A 17711-nucleotide genomic window follows, 5' to 3' on the forward strand; every position below is an offset into this window, starting at 1 on the left:
TTATTATTGCAGTGATTTGTGTTTGTAATATTTTATATGAATGTTTTAATTTCACATCATCCGGCTTGATAGTCATTTGCCTCTCTATTTCTTTTATTTAGGATTTATTCTTTAGCTTTTTCTCTCTTCCTCTTGAGTATGGAGCTCTGTTGCAGAAAAAAGCCACGCATTACTGCCTTACTGGCATCCAATATTTTATATCTATATCTGTACCTTTGTTTAAGTTTAGTTCAAAATATGTGTTCAACTGGCTTTTAGAGCTTTCTAGAAACTCATTATTATCCAAAATAGTGTCATTAAGTCTCCATCTATATATTGTCGGGCTTTTTGAATTCCAATCCATTGTCACTGAGTTATGATCTGACAAGGTATTTGGTAGAATTTCTGATTTTACTACTTTTGTTGATAACTCTTTCGATATCCAAATTTGGTCAATCCTACTCCAGCTTTGATTAGGTTCAGAATAGAAAGTAAATTGTTTTACAGTGGGGGTTTTCCACCTCCAGACATCCACTAACTCATTATTATCTGTTATAGATTCAAATGAATTTGGTAAGCCAATATTCACTAGTTCCCCCAACAGTTCCACAGTCCACTGTAGTACAAGTTTTCCAATTCGTATTTTACAGGATATATCTAGGAGTGCAACATTGACCCCAATATCTGGTACTAAAGCAGTCAATGTCTAGTTCTTTAATTCCGCTTCTTCCTATAGTCCTTCCAAATTTCTCCACCTGTTATTAAGACTAGATGGTTGGCTTTCACCAACTAGAATTCCAGCTTACAAGAAAGGTGGTACACCAGCTTTGAACCAGCCATAGAGTTAAACCATTAAAGTCTTTAAGACCATTTAAGGGATCTTAATCTGTCAATCTGCTGCTGGTCTTGTTGATTCCTGTTAAACTAAAAATGGCCTCAAAGAAGTATTTAAACCTCCGTGGTATCTTGCTCGCAGAGGATACAAACATTTAAGTGGAGAGGCAATGATGTTACAGCATTGCAACAACGTTCCAGCAGCAATGGTGTTACAACAGTAATGTGATGTGTCTGAAGTCAATCAACAGGGATATTAAGTATCCAGAGTACGCAGTTCAAAGTTGGAAAGGTTGCCAAAAAGGAAACTCAGGCCCTTTGGGGGTATGAAACCTCTATCATTCCAAACTCAGTCAAGCTGTCCCAAGAAAAATGTTATCTTTAGCCTCCTTTCCCCTTTACAGGTACTGAGGCTCCTTATCGCCTTTCTGCTTTTCGCAGCGTTTCTCTTAATTATGTTCACTCGTAGCGTTTGGATTTATGCTCCATTTTGCCCGACAGTTTCTGGAAGATTTTCCTTAACATTCAGGCTTAAATACTTTCTGGACCACTTCTCCTTTCTCACCTTTAGTTTGTATTGTATTTCATTTCCTTTTAGCTTCCTTGAGGTCCGGAGTATACTTGTAAAGTCCTGGAATGTTTTACCGCTTCTCCTTAGGAGCTCGAGGCAGCGCTCTGCAGGCTGGTGTCGATCCCAGCGTCCGCGTCTCAATGCAGCGTCTTCCCCAAACCTCGAACTTTACTGGGTCTGGTATGTTTGCTGGAGAGTCGCTCAGGATGCAGCTGGATCCCCTTGCCCCAAGGATTATTCTCCTTGGGTTATGAAGTTTGCGGAGCCTTGCAAACCTCTTTTTAGCCTGTCAGAGCTCAGAATCTCCCGGGAGAGACGATCCTGTGCTCCTTTTCCGGGCGGCGGCAAAACCAGAAGTGACTCTCAGCATGTTTTAAATATTCAACATAACTTTAGTAAGAATCATTGCATTACAAAATATATTTTTTTTTTTCAGCTGATACATATATATTCTTACACATGTGAGTGTACAAGGAAGAAATTTATGTTTAGTGCAGAACAGGGATGGGAAACCTGCAGCTCCTCAGCTATTGCTGGACTCCAATTCTTATCTGTTCCAGCCAGCAGGGTCAATGGTCAGGGCTGGTGGGAGTTGAAGCCCAGCAATGCCAGGCTGGGGACCAGCTCCCCATTCTTGCTGTAGGACCTGTGAGCTTACCATGGCCCTAGTGGGGATTCTTTCTGCGTCTCAGTCAGGGTACTGATTCCTTAGGGTAGCTCATACACTGAAGCCTCTTAACAGTGAGTTTGTCCATTCCATTACAGTGGATTTGATAATGGTTTACCAAGTTCGTAGCATGCCCGGGGTCCTCCTTTGTAATGGAGAAAGGCAGCCTAGAAATGGAAGAAGTCACATTGTGTCATTGATACCACAAATGTGGGTGGAATAAGGCCTACTTACTGAGGACAGGGTGCAGCAGGGCTTATTCTAAACTACCTCCCCCCCCCCCACACTGCAATAGTAGTTCCCCCTCCTCAAACGTTTAGTAAGCAAAAGGAAGGGAAAGGAAGAGGTGGGCAAATGAAAATCATCAGCAAAAGAAAGGAAGAAATAGACTGCAAGGCTGAGGAAATCATTGGTGGCAAGGAAAAAATAGGTACATAAAGGAAGAATTCGTTGGATGCCAAGATACAGGTTTGGGGCAAGTTCTCTTTGGTTCATTTATATGCACAACTGCACAAAAAAAATTCACACTCCTCTTTTTCTTTTTCTACAAAGCACAAAATGTGTCTAGCTGCATGTCAGAATAAACCACGCATAAACTACAGTCCGTAAGTTACAGCACACAGGTGACTTAATCATGGCCGGATCAATGTTTTCTAAGGCATGTTCCTGTAGATGTCTAGTCAAGGCCCAGCCAACCAGTCATTTCTAGTAAAATGGCTTGAAAACGTGTAAACAATATGAATATACAGGTAGACTGTTCTGATAGGACTGACATTTTTTGTTCCACTATGCATCATAGGAGAGGTATGTTAGTGTACGTTGGCCTTATTAGTTAACTTTTATGTGCACAGAAGTTCACCCCTAAATGCCAGACACTGAAGAAAAACAACAGAGGATGTGCAATGCCTGTGTCCTCTGTTCTTGATGTTACCAGAGAGATCTGTGCAGCTGCATAATTTTTGTGGTTGTATGAAGATTTGTAAGAATGGAGTGGGGGATATAAATTGTTTATCTTCTTTTTTTTTTGCTATAAGCCCTAATCTCACCACATATTGCTTTAATTCATTTCTTAATTTTCTGACACCCTGAGTAAATAATTACTTTTAATTGTCAGTACTATTTGTAAACTGATAGGTTTATGGTACTTATGCAACCAAAAAGTCCCAAGAAACAACAGAAACAACAAAAGGGGGGATGCACTGTGGCAGAGAAATGTGACAAAAATTCTGCTGACGTTGCCAACAGAAAATACCTGCATATAAACCTGACACTTAAGATTTTTGACAACAAGTGGAGACTGAAATGGAAACTATAGGTTTCTTTGTGCTGTTCCAAGAGATTCAGGCTATGTACACATTAGTGGCTTAGAATCATAGAATTATAGAGTTGAAAGGGCTCTTAGGGTCATCTAGTCCAACCCCCTGCAATGCAGGGATCTCAACTAAAGCATCCATCAGAGACAGCCATCCAACCATAAAAGTCTGCCTTGTCACCACTGCATTTCAAGGCACGTTTGCATGTTTCTGTGCACACCAGAGACGGGGCAGAGATGTCTTTATCCAATGTGCATTTACCTGTTTGGTCTTCCTCCAACTCCTACCCCTCCCCACTTTTAATCATGAAGCTGTCATCCGCACATGCACAATGTTGGTCTCAAATGCAAACACCTCAGCTTAACTGCAAAGTGAATATGGCATTTCAACTAGGTGGAAGCTGATCAAAGTACAAAAGTGGCTGGGTGGAGTGGGGGGAAGGGGGTGGCCTGTGTGTTTTTCTGTGCTTGTATGAATTGATGTTTGTGGGGTGTGGGGCAGAATGGATGAATAGGCTGGGAGTCACAGGGAAGAGGGTGGGGCAGGGAGATGGAGGGAGAACAAGCAGGGGCGGAGGAAGGAGGTTTGGTGGGGGCGGTCTGCCCCATTGTCACCACTGAGGGGGGTGACAAAATGCCGTGCGGCACTCACTGCGGGGCCTGCAGTGCACCCAAACCACGCGTCTCTCCTGGGAGTGACAGTGGCTTGGTTGCCCGCAGGGTCCACACTGCCCCAAATGATCTGCCTGCCACCTCCCCCTCAGCTGTAGGGTGGCTGAGTGGGAGGAAGCAGGCAGACTCCTTGGAGGCCCCATGGGTGATGGGCCCTGCCCCCACCAGTAGCTGGCCCCGCACCACGGGTGCAGGTCATGCGCGCTGCCGAAGGCGCCCGATCGGCTTGCTCCGCCGCTGAGAGCAAGCATGAGGAGGGAAATAGAAATGGATAGCTGCAGACTGCTATGTGAGTCCCAACACCAGGGGCAAAACTAGGCTTTATTTCACCCAGGTCAAAGACCCAGTTGGGCACACCCCATGCGCTTTTATGTACACACACACACACACAGGCTGGGAGTCTCAACTGTGCACCTCTGGAGGCTTCGCCCGGGGCAAACAACCTGGATAGTCCCCTTGTAGTTACAACTCTGCCTACCCCCACCACTTTCCCCCAAGGGACGCAGCCCTCAACCCACAAAAAAGTTTATTACTTCTTATTTTAAAAACACACAGGGACATGACTGGCATTTATACATTTAGCATCATATCTAGTTTGACACTGAGGAATGCTTTCGATTGGTAAGGGTTGGTCAGGGTGGAGATGGCATATACTGACAACTGGTTCTTTTCTGTAGCTCCCTTAACATATATGAGTTGCAGCAACTGACCAGTAAAATCAATCTCTGCATATTACAATATGGGACACTTACAATTATGATAGTGTTATGCACTGGGCTAAAAAAGTAAGATTTATTTATCTTGCCTAGGATCTCATTATTCATTTGGTGGTCTGAGGCTGTTGCTTCTGCCATGACAATTTTATCTTTCTAAATCTTATTCATGTTTCATTAGCTTCTGTGATCTCTGACTGTTGAAAGCCAGTTTCACGGCAGTGTACAAAACCACGTGCTGTTTACTTGCCAATTAAGCATTACACCTGATCTGGTATAACCAGACAGCCTAGCCTGAATGCGTCTAGAAAATCTGAAGGAAAACTAAGGAAGCCATAGGCTTTTGTACAGAGAGTAAGGACTGGGGATTCATTGACAGTGTAACTGACAATTGATCCTTATCAAAAGCACATGGAACCTGGGAAATCCATGCCTAAGGTAGGTGTTATTGAAACAGAGGAAGCATTTGTTGCAGACACAAACAAAATGGAGATGTGCATTTAAAAAAAGCATGGGCTTTATATATGTGTGTGTGCTTTTGTTTGTTGTATGGTATATCTTAAACATGTAAACAGAATGCTACAAGTTGTTCTCTATACTACTATAGTACATTATGTTTACATCTTTCAAGCTTTCCGTTTATGTGAATATCTGCTTATAATGTTTGGTGTGTGTGTGTGTGTGTGTGTGTGTGTGATGTAGAATTGAACAATCCAGTCTTTTCTACTTGGAAAAGATGACATTCTGTTCTGTAGCTATACGGTTACATTCTGATTAATTTGAACATAACTTTTATTGACAATGTTTTGGAGAAATGGGCACCCAGGACCAGCTTGCCCCCATCACACATAGATGGTGTATATATATCTAACACATGCACATCAGAAATTATCTGAAATCATAAAGTCGTTGAGCAGATAATATTTTACTTGTGTGTTGCTTGCTAACTGCTTGAAGAAACTTACATAATATGCTTTCTTTACACCTACAAAATTATTCAGCTGCTTTTTTTCAGTGTGCCCAGGATGCTTTTTATTTAAGATGGTTCAGTATCAGTTTTTCCATAATAAGATCTTCTCTTCGTTTTATAGGGAGGCATAACAATTGTTTCATAATTTCCATAAGGATATTGGGCATGATCCGGCCAAACTGAGTACTGGAACCTTTTTTTTCTTTCACAAAAGCACTGGTCTTAATGCTATATGATATATTTAGGATAAAGATGCATATTTTCAGGCATATGGGTCCCAGAGAACGTAAGTAGAGCAAGAGGAATTACCCCTTAGCTGAAGCATGTTACTTCAGGAATTTCAAAGCCTGGCGCCTTCATTACATATTTATAGTTGCCCGGTGAAAACATTCCTCTTCACCCAAGGCCTTTTGAACTGTGTGGGGCAAGAGCGCCAGCTCCTGGGGGCCAAGGAACTGGGGGGGCAGACCTTTTTTTTTAAGTAGCTGGGCCCCCTTAATGTTCAGAGGACTCTCTCAGTCTGGAGGTGAGGGGCAGGGGGATATTGCTGTGTTTCTTATTAAGTTATGTACTTTTGTGTTTTTATATTGTAAACTGCCCTGTGATCCTTGGATGAAAGTAGGTATATACATTTAATAAATAAAATTTTCCACACTTTCCAGTGCAATTGCCCATCCCTTATCCCAAAATTCTAGCTTTTTTGGTGTTTGTGTGGAGTGGGTTTGATGTGCAAGAGCACCCAATCAACTTTAATTGTGCAGCCTGAATTTTCTGGTATGATTGAAGCATATCCAAAAATAGCAAGTCTGGAATAACCCCTGGTACAGTTTTACAAAACTTTCCAGAGGCATCTGGCTAGCCACTGTCGGAAACAAAATGCTGGTGTGCAAACAGGAGAGCTTCTATGCTCTTCTGAAAACATCCTATTTGTGTGGGAGCTGGGAGGATCCTCAGGTTCATTACACTGTGACTACATTGTTAATCATCAGTTAAAGGAAGAGACTCTGTGCATTCCATCTCAAAGGGAGGAAGCCTCCATCCTCTGCTCTTGCCGTAGCAGAACTGCTGCATTCCTAAAATGTTGGTAGCTGTTTCTGCAAATTGGTTCTGATAATCATCTCACGCCTTAATGTACTGATACTCAATTATGATTTGTCACGATAGAAAAATTGCCCTGGGGAGTAAGGAATTAAAATTGTTGTTTCAAATGTCAACAGCACAATGCAGAAATAGACCAGGTTGAAATTTCTGCAAAGGGCAAAGTATAGGCGCTTACACAACAATTATTTAATATTAACATAAACAGCCTGTTGCAAACAATGCCAGTGTGAAATACTTCACAGAGGGATGGGATGTGAGTGGGATATTTTTATTTTTATTGGACTTTCTTCAATAGCTCCTAATATAAGAGAAAAGCCTCATTTTACACAGGAACATCTTTTGTAAGGAGTAAAATGAGTGCAGCTGCTCACTTTATATGTAGGCTAGCCAAAACAGGATGTTTATAAACAGAAGCTGGAAAGAATTGGGGATAAAACTCAAAAAGCTTGAGGCTTACTCCGTCTTTTAAGAAGTATGAAATCTAACCCCATAAAGACCAGATGACTACATTCCTCCCCAAATGCAGCTTTCTGCCCTTCAAATAATTAGGACCACTTCATTGTCTTACTGGATGACAGCCTTTGTCCACAACAGGATTCTCCTTTGCTGTGAAGACTTAGTCAACTCTGGCTTCCTGGGTTGCTTCCTGTTTATTGAAAATTCATTGTGATTTGTTTGAAGGGAGATTATACATTGGCTTTTCATTGAGCTTCCATTGTGATTTGTTTGCAAGGAATAAATAAATCAGTATGGATCCTGGGGTGGGAAGCATATCAGCACTGGCAAAGCTGCATGGTCCGGCACCGGGGGGGGGGGGCGGATAGCAGGTGGGAGCTTGGCTGGCGGCATCCCAGAGGGTGTGGCACGTGGGCGTGGTGCACCGCCTGCAAGGGCATGGCGCCCGGCATGGTGGGGGGTGCGCGGCACGTTATGGGGGCGGCCACGATGGTACCCCCCTCCCCGATGGTGCCTGGGGTGATTTGCTGCCACCGCCCTTCCACCAGTGCATATCAGTACAGTGGTATCTTGGTTCTCAAACGTAATCCGTTCTGGAAGTCCTTTCCAAAACCAAACCGTTCCAAAACCAAGGTGCGCTTTCCCAAAGAAAGTAATGCAAAACAGATTAATCCATTCCAGACTTTTAAAAACAACCCCTAAACAGCAATTTTATGAGGGATTTATTACAAGCAAAGACTGCTAATAAAGCTCTGTGCCCACACGCTTCTTCAGCGCGAGCCTAGCAGAGTACGCAAATTGTGGAAGCCGTTTGTGGTCTGGACATTGTCTTCTGGACAGTGAAGGAAAACAGCATGAATGCTACAACTTGTGTTTATTATAATAAGCAGTAATAAACACATAGAACTGTACACTCTTGAAACAAAGCCATTCATCAAAATCTCTCTTGCTATTCCTACAGAGCCTGCCAGCAAATAAAGGGAACTATATCTGGGCAGGTTGCCAAGAATATCTCACAAATTTAACATGAATTTTACTATCTAACGAGACCATTTATCCATAAAATGAAAGCAATGATCAATGTAATGTACTATAAAATAAATAATACAGTTTTGTAGATGATAAAAATTAAAATTACAATTTTTTCTTACCTGCACTGATGATAGTCATTGTTTGGATGGCGGGCTTTTATCCATTTCCGCAGTCACACAATCAATCAATCTGTGGCTGAACTGGGTTCCACACAGTCACAAAAACAAATTAACCAAAAAAGCCTCAAAAACAAAAACACAAAATAAATAGCAAAAACAAAAGCGCCAAACTTAATTTGTTCCGGAAGTCCGTTTGACTTCTGAAATGTTCAAAAACCAAGGCACAGCTTCTGATTGGTGCAGGCACCCTGGAACAATAGCTGACAGCTGCATCAGATGTTTGGCTTCCCAAAAATGTTTGAAAACTGGAACACTTACGTCCGGGTTTTCGGCCTTTGGGAACCAAGGCGTTTGAGAACCAAGGTACCACTGTAATAGAAACACTTTATTTTATTTTAAAAAGGTTAGATGTTATGTGAGAGGCACCAGGTTGTCCCCAAGATTGGGGTGTGTGTGTGTGTGTGTGTGTGTGTGTGTCAATGTGTGTTGCACCAGGCTCCTTCAAACAAATATTGAAAGGGGCTGAAGAAGAAGAAGAGTTTGGATTTGATATCCTGCTTTAACACTACCCTAAGGAGTCTCCCTTCCTCCCCCACAACAAACACTCTGGGAGGTGAGTGAGGCCAAGAGACTTCAGAGAAGTGGGACTAGCCCAAGGTCACCCAGCAGCTGGATGTGAAAGAGCGGAGACGCGAACCCGGTTCACCAGATTATGAGTCCACCGCTCCTAACCACTATACCACTGGCTCTCCAGTGAAGACACCTCCACCCCCTAGAATTGGCGTCCCTGTGTTGAGTCAAGAGAGTTACCCCATGCTTTCTAGAGCACTTTCTCCATTATAGTCCTTATCAAAAAGAGGGAAGAGGGATTTATTGTTTCGCCGCCCTGAGAAGTGTAGCGGCGTGAGGGGAATAAGGGTCTCTCGGCAAGCACCATTGACAGGATCCTTTGGGGGATGCTATGTCTGCTTTAAATGTAAAGTGCAAGGCGGGGCCTTAGAATTCCCCTTAGTACTTACAGTCTGCCCCTCAGGAGAGTCTTCAGTCTCGAAACATTGACTTCCTCTTCAGCAGCCAACTCATGATGGAACTGCCTACTTTTCTTACACAGGGTTTTTATGTCAGTCCTCTTTCTTTGACCTCCACAAAATACCTTGAACTTCCCCTTCATCTGTGCTTGGTTGCCTAGGTGACCTGTAGGTTGCCGCCTGCTGTTCTGTTTGTTTATTGCAACAGGATCAAATCTGAATCTCAATGTACCTCAGTGATTGGTATAGATATACAGTACATGTACACACACACACACACACACACACACACACTTATGAACTGATCTGCTCTTCATCAAAGAATATTACTTGGTTTACTCTGCGGTCATCACAAAGGGTTGCTCATATTTCAAGGAGTAAGGTAAAGGTAAAGGTAAAGGTAAAGGTAAAGGTAAAGGGACCCCTGACCATTAGGTCCAGTCGTTACAGCGCTCATCTTGCATTACTGGCCGAGGGAGCTGGCATACAGCTTCCGGGTCATGTGGCCAGCATGACTAAGCCACTTCTGGCGAACCAGAGCAGCACATGGAAACGCCATTTACCTTCCCACCGGAGCGGTACCTATTTATCTACTTGCATTTTGACGTGTTTTCGAATTGCTAGGTGGGCAGGAGCTGGGACTGAACAACGGGAGCTCACCCAATCGCGGGGATTTGAACCGCCGACCTTCTGATCAGCAAGCCCTAGGCTCTGTGGTTTAACCCACAGCGCCACCTGGGTCCCATTTCAAGGAGTAGTCACCAATTAAAAATAAATATTTACAACTCTGCCTTCTTTTCCACAGGATGATTGCCTTATTCAGTAACCAACGCAAATAGAAAAATAAAGTAAAGATGGCGTCTGAGAATGAAATAGCTATTGTGGGTATAGGATGCAACTTTCCTGGAGGTAAGTCTTGGGGGGGGGAAGGTGATATAAGAAAGGTATCCTTTTTTTGACTATTTTTATTGTGAAATAAAACATAAAGCTTTCTCGTGATTTAAGGTAAAAGTAAACTAAGAACTCAGCACTAGTTATTGAGAGATGCCAATATTTAAATTCTTGCTAGAAATATTTTGTAATACTGTATGTCCCTGTCATGAACGTGGAGAAGTGAATGTCTATGATATTATGAAGTCCACTGGAAATTCAGGCTTGTTACATGACAAATCTTGGAGTTTTGCATCTCATCAATACTCTTTAATGTCTGATCTAACTTCCACAACAAGCAGAATAGCACATATCAATTTAATTATGTATTTTGCCTTCCTGAACTTGAAATATGCTAACCTAAACCTTACGCCTTCACAACTAAATGGCTCTTATCTGTGAGATGCCACCCAAACAAATATGGTAACAGCTGAATGCAATTTTCATAGGAATATCATGCACAAAAATAACAGACAGTATTATGAGATTGTGTGATTTAGGAATAGATCCAGCTTTCTGTGAAAGTTGAAATTTTGTAGCACTTGAAATGCACATTTAATTTGTATTCAGGTAGGTAGCTATGTTGGTCTGATGCAGTAAAAATATACCGCTACCAGTATTTATTTATTTTTTTAATGTCCTTTAGCACCTTAGAGACAAACTACCGGTAAGTTCTTCGTATGAGCTTTTATGTGCACACAGACTTCTGAAAGTTGGATTTCTTATGTAAGTTCAGATAAATTGAACAAGACAGGTTTGACATTTTGAAAATGAAAACAGTATATTTAAATACATCTAAAAATGTATATTTAAATCTTCATGCGACAGGTGAAGGAATTGACAGTTTCTGGAAAGTGTTAGAGAATGGCAGAAACTGCACTACGGAAATACCTCCAGAAAGATTTAACATTAGAGAGTGGTATGATCCAGGTGACGACAAACCAGGTAAAATACGTACAACTCGTGCTGCTCTTCTTGATGAGTAAGTCATATATTTTGCTAATAAATCCTTCAGACTATCTAAACTTGCAGATTTCCCCTTTGAAATGTTTGTCTGATGTAATATGTGTTATTATATGAACCTTTCAAAATATCTCTTAAAATTAACGAGCAATCTCAAAGTGCTGCTTTATAATGAATGCATTTCCACACTACGTGAGCTGCTTTGGGTGCAAATCTTATGCTGAAATTGTACACTATATGAACTTCACCAAAAAATGGGATGCCATCATAACACTAATGTCCCTCCACATTCTGCTCATCAGCTACAATTTAGAGTGTGGGTATTAATCTCTTTTCCAACTACATGATCGGAAGACCTTGAGGCCAGGACCCATGCTGAGGTGGGGTTGGTGAGCAGCATGAGCAGAGAACATTTTAAACCTCTTTGAGTTCTTTTTTTCTGAAAAAGTGACTAGTTAATAATCGTCCACAACAATAATAAATTCATTATTATCATTATTATTTCCTTACACTTTATACCCCACTTTCCATCATGGAACCCAAGTTCCCTGGCGGTCACCAACCCAGGTACATCTGGACCTGCTTAGCTTCAGTAAGGTGATGTCCCTAAGTGCCTTCAGACCAGATGTTGTCTCTGTGCTCCTCCAAATGTCCCATAAACCACAGCCAGTGTGCCCAAGAAATGCCTCATTCTTGCCCAAGAAATACCTCATTCATACCCTGGGACTAAGGCAGCTATAACCCATTTTAGCACTGTTGTCTCCCACATGAGAGTTATCCTTATTCCCAGTGCTCTTTTTCTAGAAAAAGAGGTGCTGGAACTCACCATGAACACCTCCCTTGTTCTCTTATAGTGGCAATGGCGCCCGCCTGAGAGGTGCCAAACCGAGTCCCAGTGAGTCCTTGGGGGGGGGGAGCCCTGATTATACTGCAGTGCAACTTTTCTTAGTGCAATAGTTTCAAGCCATGGTGTTTCACTGGTATTTCCACCAGCTGCATACAGTGGTACCTTGGTTTAAGAACAGCTTAGTTTATGAACAACTTGGATTAAGAACGCTGCAAACCCTGAAGTAGGTGTTTTGGTTTGTGAAATTTGCCTTGGAAGCAGAACATGTTCCGCTTCCTGTTGAGTGTGTTCCATTTGTAAACTGAGTCCCCGCTGCAATGGGAAAGCACGCCTTCGTTTAAAAAGGGACTTCCGGAACAGATTAAGTTCTTAAACCAAGGTACTACTGTACTATGAAATGACATGGGCTCAGTGTCCTATCTGCTGTGTCCTATCCTGATAATTTATTTGCTGTTACAACATGTAGTATTAGGCTTCAATGACTTTTAAGTATATCTTATTAGAGCATGGTGGATTATTAAGCAGTATGTGAATCACACCGTATATCATGTCATACCTCCATTTAATTTTTTTAGATTGAATGCATTCGATAACAAGCTGTTTGGCATCAGCAATGAGGAAGCTGAGCGTATGGATCCTCAGCAAAAGTTACTCATGGAATGTACCTACAGAGCGCTGGAAGATGCAGGAGTCACTCATGAAAACATTAGTGGTACCAAAACAGGGGTTTTTGTTGGTAAGATAATAGTTATGATGCAGAAGATTTTGTATATTTACATTACGTACCATCTATCTGCTTTAGAGGTGGCCACACAATGATAGGTAACACCGCATCTATATGGGCGTTTACGCCTGGCAATTCCAAATAAAATGATGTTGGAAGACCCTAGATAATTGCTTTGTCAGAACTGACAATATTGATAACTGAGGTCATTGGTCTTTCTTCCCACTAGCAAGTACAGGGGACAGTTGCCCAACCCTCATGTCATGACCCCAGTCTGCTTTGGAGCCATATCAACCAGCTATCAAGTTTTCACACCAGGGCTAAAGATAAGAATAATATGATTTGGCCCGCAGACATGTCGGGGCAAATATATATATATATATATATATATATATATATATATATATATATAGAGAGAGAGAGAGAGAGAGAGAGAGAGAGAGAGAGAGAGAGAGAAGGAAGAATTCCTGGATTCCAAGTACTCTTTGGTGAAAGAACCCCAGTAGAAATTTAAAGTCACAAAATATACAGCAAAGTGAAGCTTGGAAATGCATGCTGTTAGGCCTTGAAAATATGTCTTTCCAAGTGAGTTCCTAAATTCATCTCTTCCCCAGCATAGGAAAAGGCCACAAGTTTGATAATTTAAAAATTGGTTTACTTACAAACTCATCAAATGTCAGCTTCATGTGCTTTCCCATACATTCATCAGAAAACATTGCACAGGCAGCAAAACTTAGCTTAGTTTCAAAGTAGTAAAAGTACCTAGATTTATTGGAATATGAACACAAGGGTGGCTGGTGAGAGCCATATGGCTGAGCTGGAGCAAGCAGCTCAAACCTCCTCACACACTGAGTTTCTCAAGTAGATGGGACAATAAGATTGATTACCTATCTCTTCCCAAGGTCAGGGGAAGTGAGGTAGCTAAGCCTGGCAGGAGAGCTCACTCTGTGTTTTTAACCCCTTCGTGCATTAATTAAACTTAAGCACGTTGGTTATGCGAGGCTGGTTATCCCACAAAACTAACCTAATTGTCAGATTTACTGTGAGGGGAAACTGAGATAGGGAAACACATGCTGCTTAAGTGCCTTAGAAGAAACACAGAATAAAAGTGAAATAATAAATAATTGTAGGATAGGAGGTGAAGAATAAAAACCATTACTAGATGTAGATTTGAGTGTAAATTGACCTTAAAAACAAATGTTCTGTATTTACAGGCCTGATGAATCGAGACTATGAATCTATAACCAGCAGGGCATTTGTTGAAATAAACCATTACGATGCCACAGGGGCAGCAATGAGTACAGCAGCTCATCGGATTTCATACAGTTTTAATTTGATTGGACCATCAATTGCCATTGATACAGCTTGTTCATCTTTTCTCTCTGCTTTGGACCTTGGCTACAAAGCCATTAAACAAGGTATTCTTGGTTACTATGTTTCTTATGCATACCATTAACAGGGATTCCCAAAGTCCCCCCCACCCATAGACCACTTGAAAATTGCTGAGGGTCTTAGTGGATCACGAAATGATTTTTTCTGTGTATTATATCAACTGTAATGCACTGTGCTAGATGGTGCATAGTTTTTAGTGGTACAGTGGAACCTTGGTTGTCAAACACTTCAGAAGTCAAACGCTGTGGCATCCAAACACCAACAACCCAGAAGTGAATGCTTCCATTTTCTAACGCGCCTCGGAAGTCGAATGACTTCTGAGGCGCGTTTCTCCATTTTTTCAGTGGATTTTGCCAACTGGCAGTTGCGCCTCAGTTGTCGAACATTTTGGAAGTCAAATGGTCTTCCATGATTGATTACGTTCAACAACCAACATTCCACTGCTTATGCCCTTGCCTGATCCAGGAGAGGCTAGTTTAAAACTTTGAGATGAGAGACAAAGATATGCCCAACAAAGGATTTTGCAAGAGAAATCACCATGATGACACAGATGGCATCAACACCTCGTGGCTATGTGAATGAAATATCCATTTCCCCCCTTTCATGATTTCAGGCTCGTTTTGTTTTTCTGTACCTTTGATATAGGAGACTGTGAATCTGCTATCTGCGGAGGAGTAAATTGCATCATAGAGCCTTGGAAGTTTGTATCTCTGAGTAAAGCAAATATTTTATCATCTGACGGAATTAGTAAACCCTTCTCTAAACATGCAGGTGGCTATGGAAGAGGAGAAGGATGTGGCGTTCTTTTATTAAAGCCACTGGTAAAGGTAGGGTGTTTATACTGAACTCTCAATTTCCCAAATGTCCCGGGGATGATCATTGTGTCTAGTGTGCTTTGGAAAGGAGAACACCAGAGACTTGCTCCAGTGTGGTGTAGTGGTTAAGAGCGGTAGACTCGTAATCTGGTGAACCGGGTTCGCGTCTCCGCTCCTCCAGATGCAGCTGCTGGGTTACCTTGGGCTAGTCCCACTTCTCTGAAGTCTCTCAGCCTCACTCACCTCACAGAGTGTTTGTTGTGGGGGAGGAAGGGAAAGGAGAATGTTAGCTGCTTTGAGACTCCTTCGGGTAGTGATAAAGTGGGATAAAAATCTAGACTCTTCTTCTTCTTTGTAATATTTGCTTTTTAAAAAAATATGCCAAAGCAGAACCTAAGTAGAGGCAAACAGGCATTCCTTCAAGGTAGCACTGATGCTACTCTATCTTAAATCTCCAGAAAGGGTTCCAGAAAGATTCTCTGCCTATGTCAATAAGCCTTCAAAACTGCCATTTACCTTTGCCTGCTGTTTCTTGGCATGATCCCCGGAACTAGAGGTTTAAACCTCCAAATTCTGACTGGTATCTAAATTAGAAGTTATCAGAGAGGTTCCCAATTATCATGAGACTCTCTTCTAAACAGATACTATTTATTTATTATATTTATATCCTGTCTTTCTTCAAAGAAACTCAAGGTGGCATACATTGTGCTCTACCCTATGCTATCCAATGACTGAAAGATGGTCATTGACCTAAAGCCACACAATTACCGGTAGATTCATGACTGAAAGTGGATTTGAAACTTGATCTTCCCAGTACTAGTCTGACATTCTGATTACACCAGACTGACCCCTTAATTTACTCACTAATGAAGTATTCCAAACTATTAACCAGAAGACAGTCCAATGAGAAATAGTTAGCCATTAAAAAATGCATAACTGCCACATAATAATTACAAATTTCCCCAATATCCCTCGAAATAAATGGCTGGAATAACTCACTGCTCTTGTACTGTAAGAAATGCTTAAGAGTAATACCATGGTGCAGAAAAAGTGGATTCAGCATAAAGTTGTATATGTTTTGCTGTTCTACTGCCCCACAGTAGGTAGTTTGGGATCATGGACTTTGGTAATTATATCACCAAAGTAACATGCCACGGGGAGTTACAAATGAGGAGAAGATTCAGTGTTACTGAAAGGTCCAAACACTGCTCTCAAATAAAATCGATCAGTGATGTCGCTGTTAAAACAAATCTAAATATAACCATGCTGCAATAGTTACTTAATGTTTTATAACATTGTGTATTCCTTGAATCTTTTGTCCACAAATAGGCACAGGAAGAACTCAACAAAATATGGGGTATCATCAGCATCACGGCAATCAACCAGAATGGAAGTTCTGTTGCTCCAGGAATGCGATCATCTCAGGCAGCACAAGAGAAGTTGTTACTTAACATTTATCCAACATATATTGATCCTTCAGCTGTTCAGTACATTGAAACAAACAGTCTAGGAATTCCTACTGAAGATGCCACTGAAGCAGAGAGCTTAGGCAATGTCATTGGCAGAAAAAGGCCTCCTAATCTGCCCCCTCTCAAGATTGGCTCTGTTAAAGGGAACATTGGGCACACAGAGTCAGCTGCTGGAGCAGCAGGCTTAATCAAAGTTCTTCTCATGATGCACCATGGGAAGATAGTCCCATCCTTGCACTTTTCAGAGAGCACCAGCAGCATAAATACAGGGAAGCTGAATCTCTCCATCCCAACAACAGTGGAGAAGTGGGAGGAGTCCAGTGATTTCGGCAGAGTTGCTGGGATCAGTTGTTTTGGATTTGGTGGGACCAACGCCCATGTGGTTGTCAAACAATTTAAACAGACCCAGGTTACCCTTCCAGTCAAAAGGCCCATCGAATTATTTGTCATTTCGGCAGCTTTAAGAAGTTCTCTCAAATGGGCGATAGAAGACACAGCTAGGCATCTTAATACCAGTGACTCAGCGACACTCCCAAATCTGGCCTACACATCTGCTTGTAGAAGAAGTCACATAAACCACAAATACAGAAAAGCATTTGTGGCATCCTCTCTCCAGCACTTACAGCAACAGCTTAATTCAACTGAAATGGAAACTGTTTCACGGAAAAGGCCTGCAGAATTGATTTTTGTGTTCTCCGATAATGGTTTGAATTTCAAAGGGATATGCAGAGTCCTGCTGAAATCTGAGCCCGTCTTCAAAGACAAATGTATTGAAATCAAGCAATTATTTCAACGGCTTTCACCCACTGGAGTTTTGGATTTAACAGAAAATGAGCACAATGATTTGTCCAGGCCTGAAGTTGCCCAGCCCTTACTCTTTACACTGCAGGTGGCCTTGGTTACACTCCTGCAACACTGGGGCGTTAAGCCGATTGCTGCTGTTGGCCATTCAGTTGGCGAAGTAGCTGCTGCCCATTGTGCTGGATTGATTTCCCTGGAAGATGCTGTCAAAGTCATCTACCACAGGAGCAGGCTGCAGGCTAAAGTCACTGGAGGGAGAATGCTGGTGGTTGGCAACATTCCCGTTGCAGAGGTGTCAGCAGCCCTTGGTGCATAT

At 42.0% G+C, this 17711-nt stretch overlaps 1 protein-coding gene across 1 annotated transcript; it reads left to right on the forward strand.

Annotated features, from left to right (window-relative positions):
- Nucleotides 1–10286: 10286 nt before the first annotated feature.
- LOC117055500 (phthiocerol/phenolphthiocerol synthesis polyketide synthase type I PpsD-like) lies at nucleotides 10287–15223 on the forward strand. Its single transcript, XM_033165044.1, has 5 exons — nucleotides 10287–10363; nucleotides 11213–11366; nucleotides 12770–12930; nucleotides 14133–14336; nucleotides 14956–15223. The coding sequence occupies exons 1-5, from the start codon at nucleotides 10309–10311 to the stop codon at nucleotides 15153–15155; spliced, it is 774 nt and encodes a 257-aa protein (XP_033020935.1). The 5' UTR covers nucleotides 10287–10308; the 3' UTR covers nucleotides 15156–15223.
- The last annotated feature ends 2488 nt before the right edge of the window (nucleotides 15224–17711 follow it).

The sequence above is a fragment of the Lacerta agilis genome, chromosome 12 (assembly GCF_009819535.1).
Source record: "Lacerta agilis isolate rLacAgi1 chromosome 12, rLacAgi1.pri, whole genome shotgun sequence".
Taxonomy (NCBI): domain Eukaryota; kingdom Metazoa; phylum Chordata; class Lepidosauria; order Squamata; family Lacertidae; genus Lacerta; species Lacerta agilis.

What these genes read in the sequence shown, in the direction of transcription:
- LOC117055500 (XM_033165044.1), top strand. Translation starts at nt 10,309, where the DNA reads ATGGCGTCTGAGAATGAAATAGCTATTGTGGGTATAGGATGCAACTTT. An exon ending in AGGATGCAACTTTCCTGGAG is followed by an intron (nt 10,364 to 11,212) that starts GTAAGTCTTGGG and finishes TTCATGCGACAG; the next exon opens with GTGAAGGAATTGACAGTTTC. An exon ending in CTACAAAGCCATTAAACAAG is followed by an intron (nt 14,337 to 14,955) that starts GTATTCTTGGTT and finishes CCTTTGATATAG; the next exon opens with GAGACTGTGAATCTGCTATC.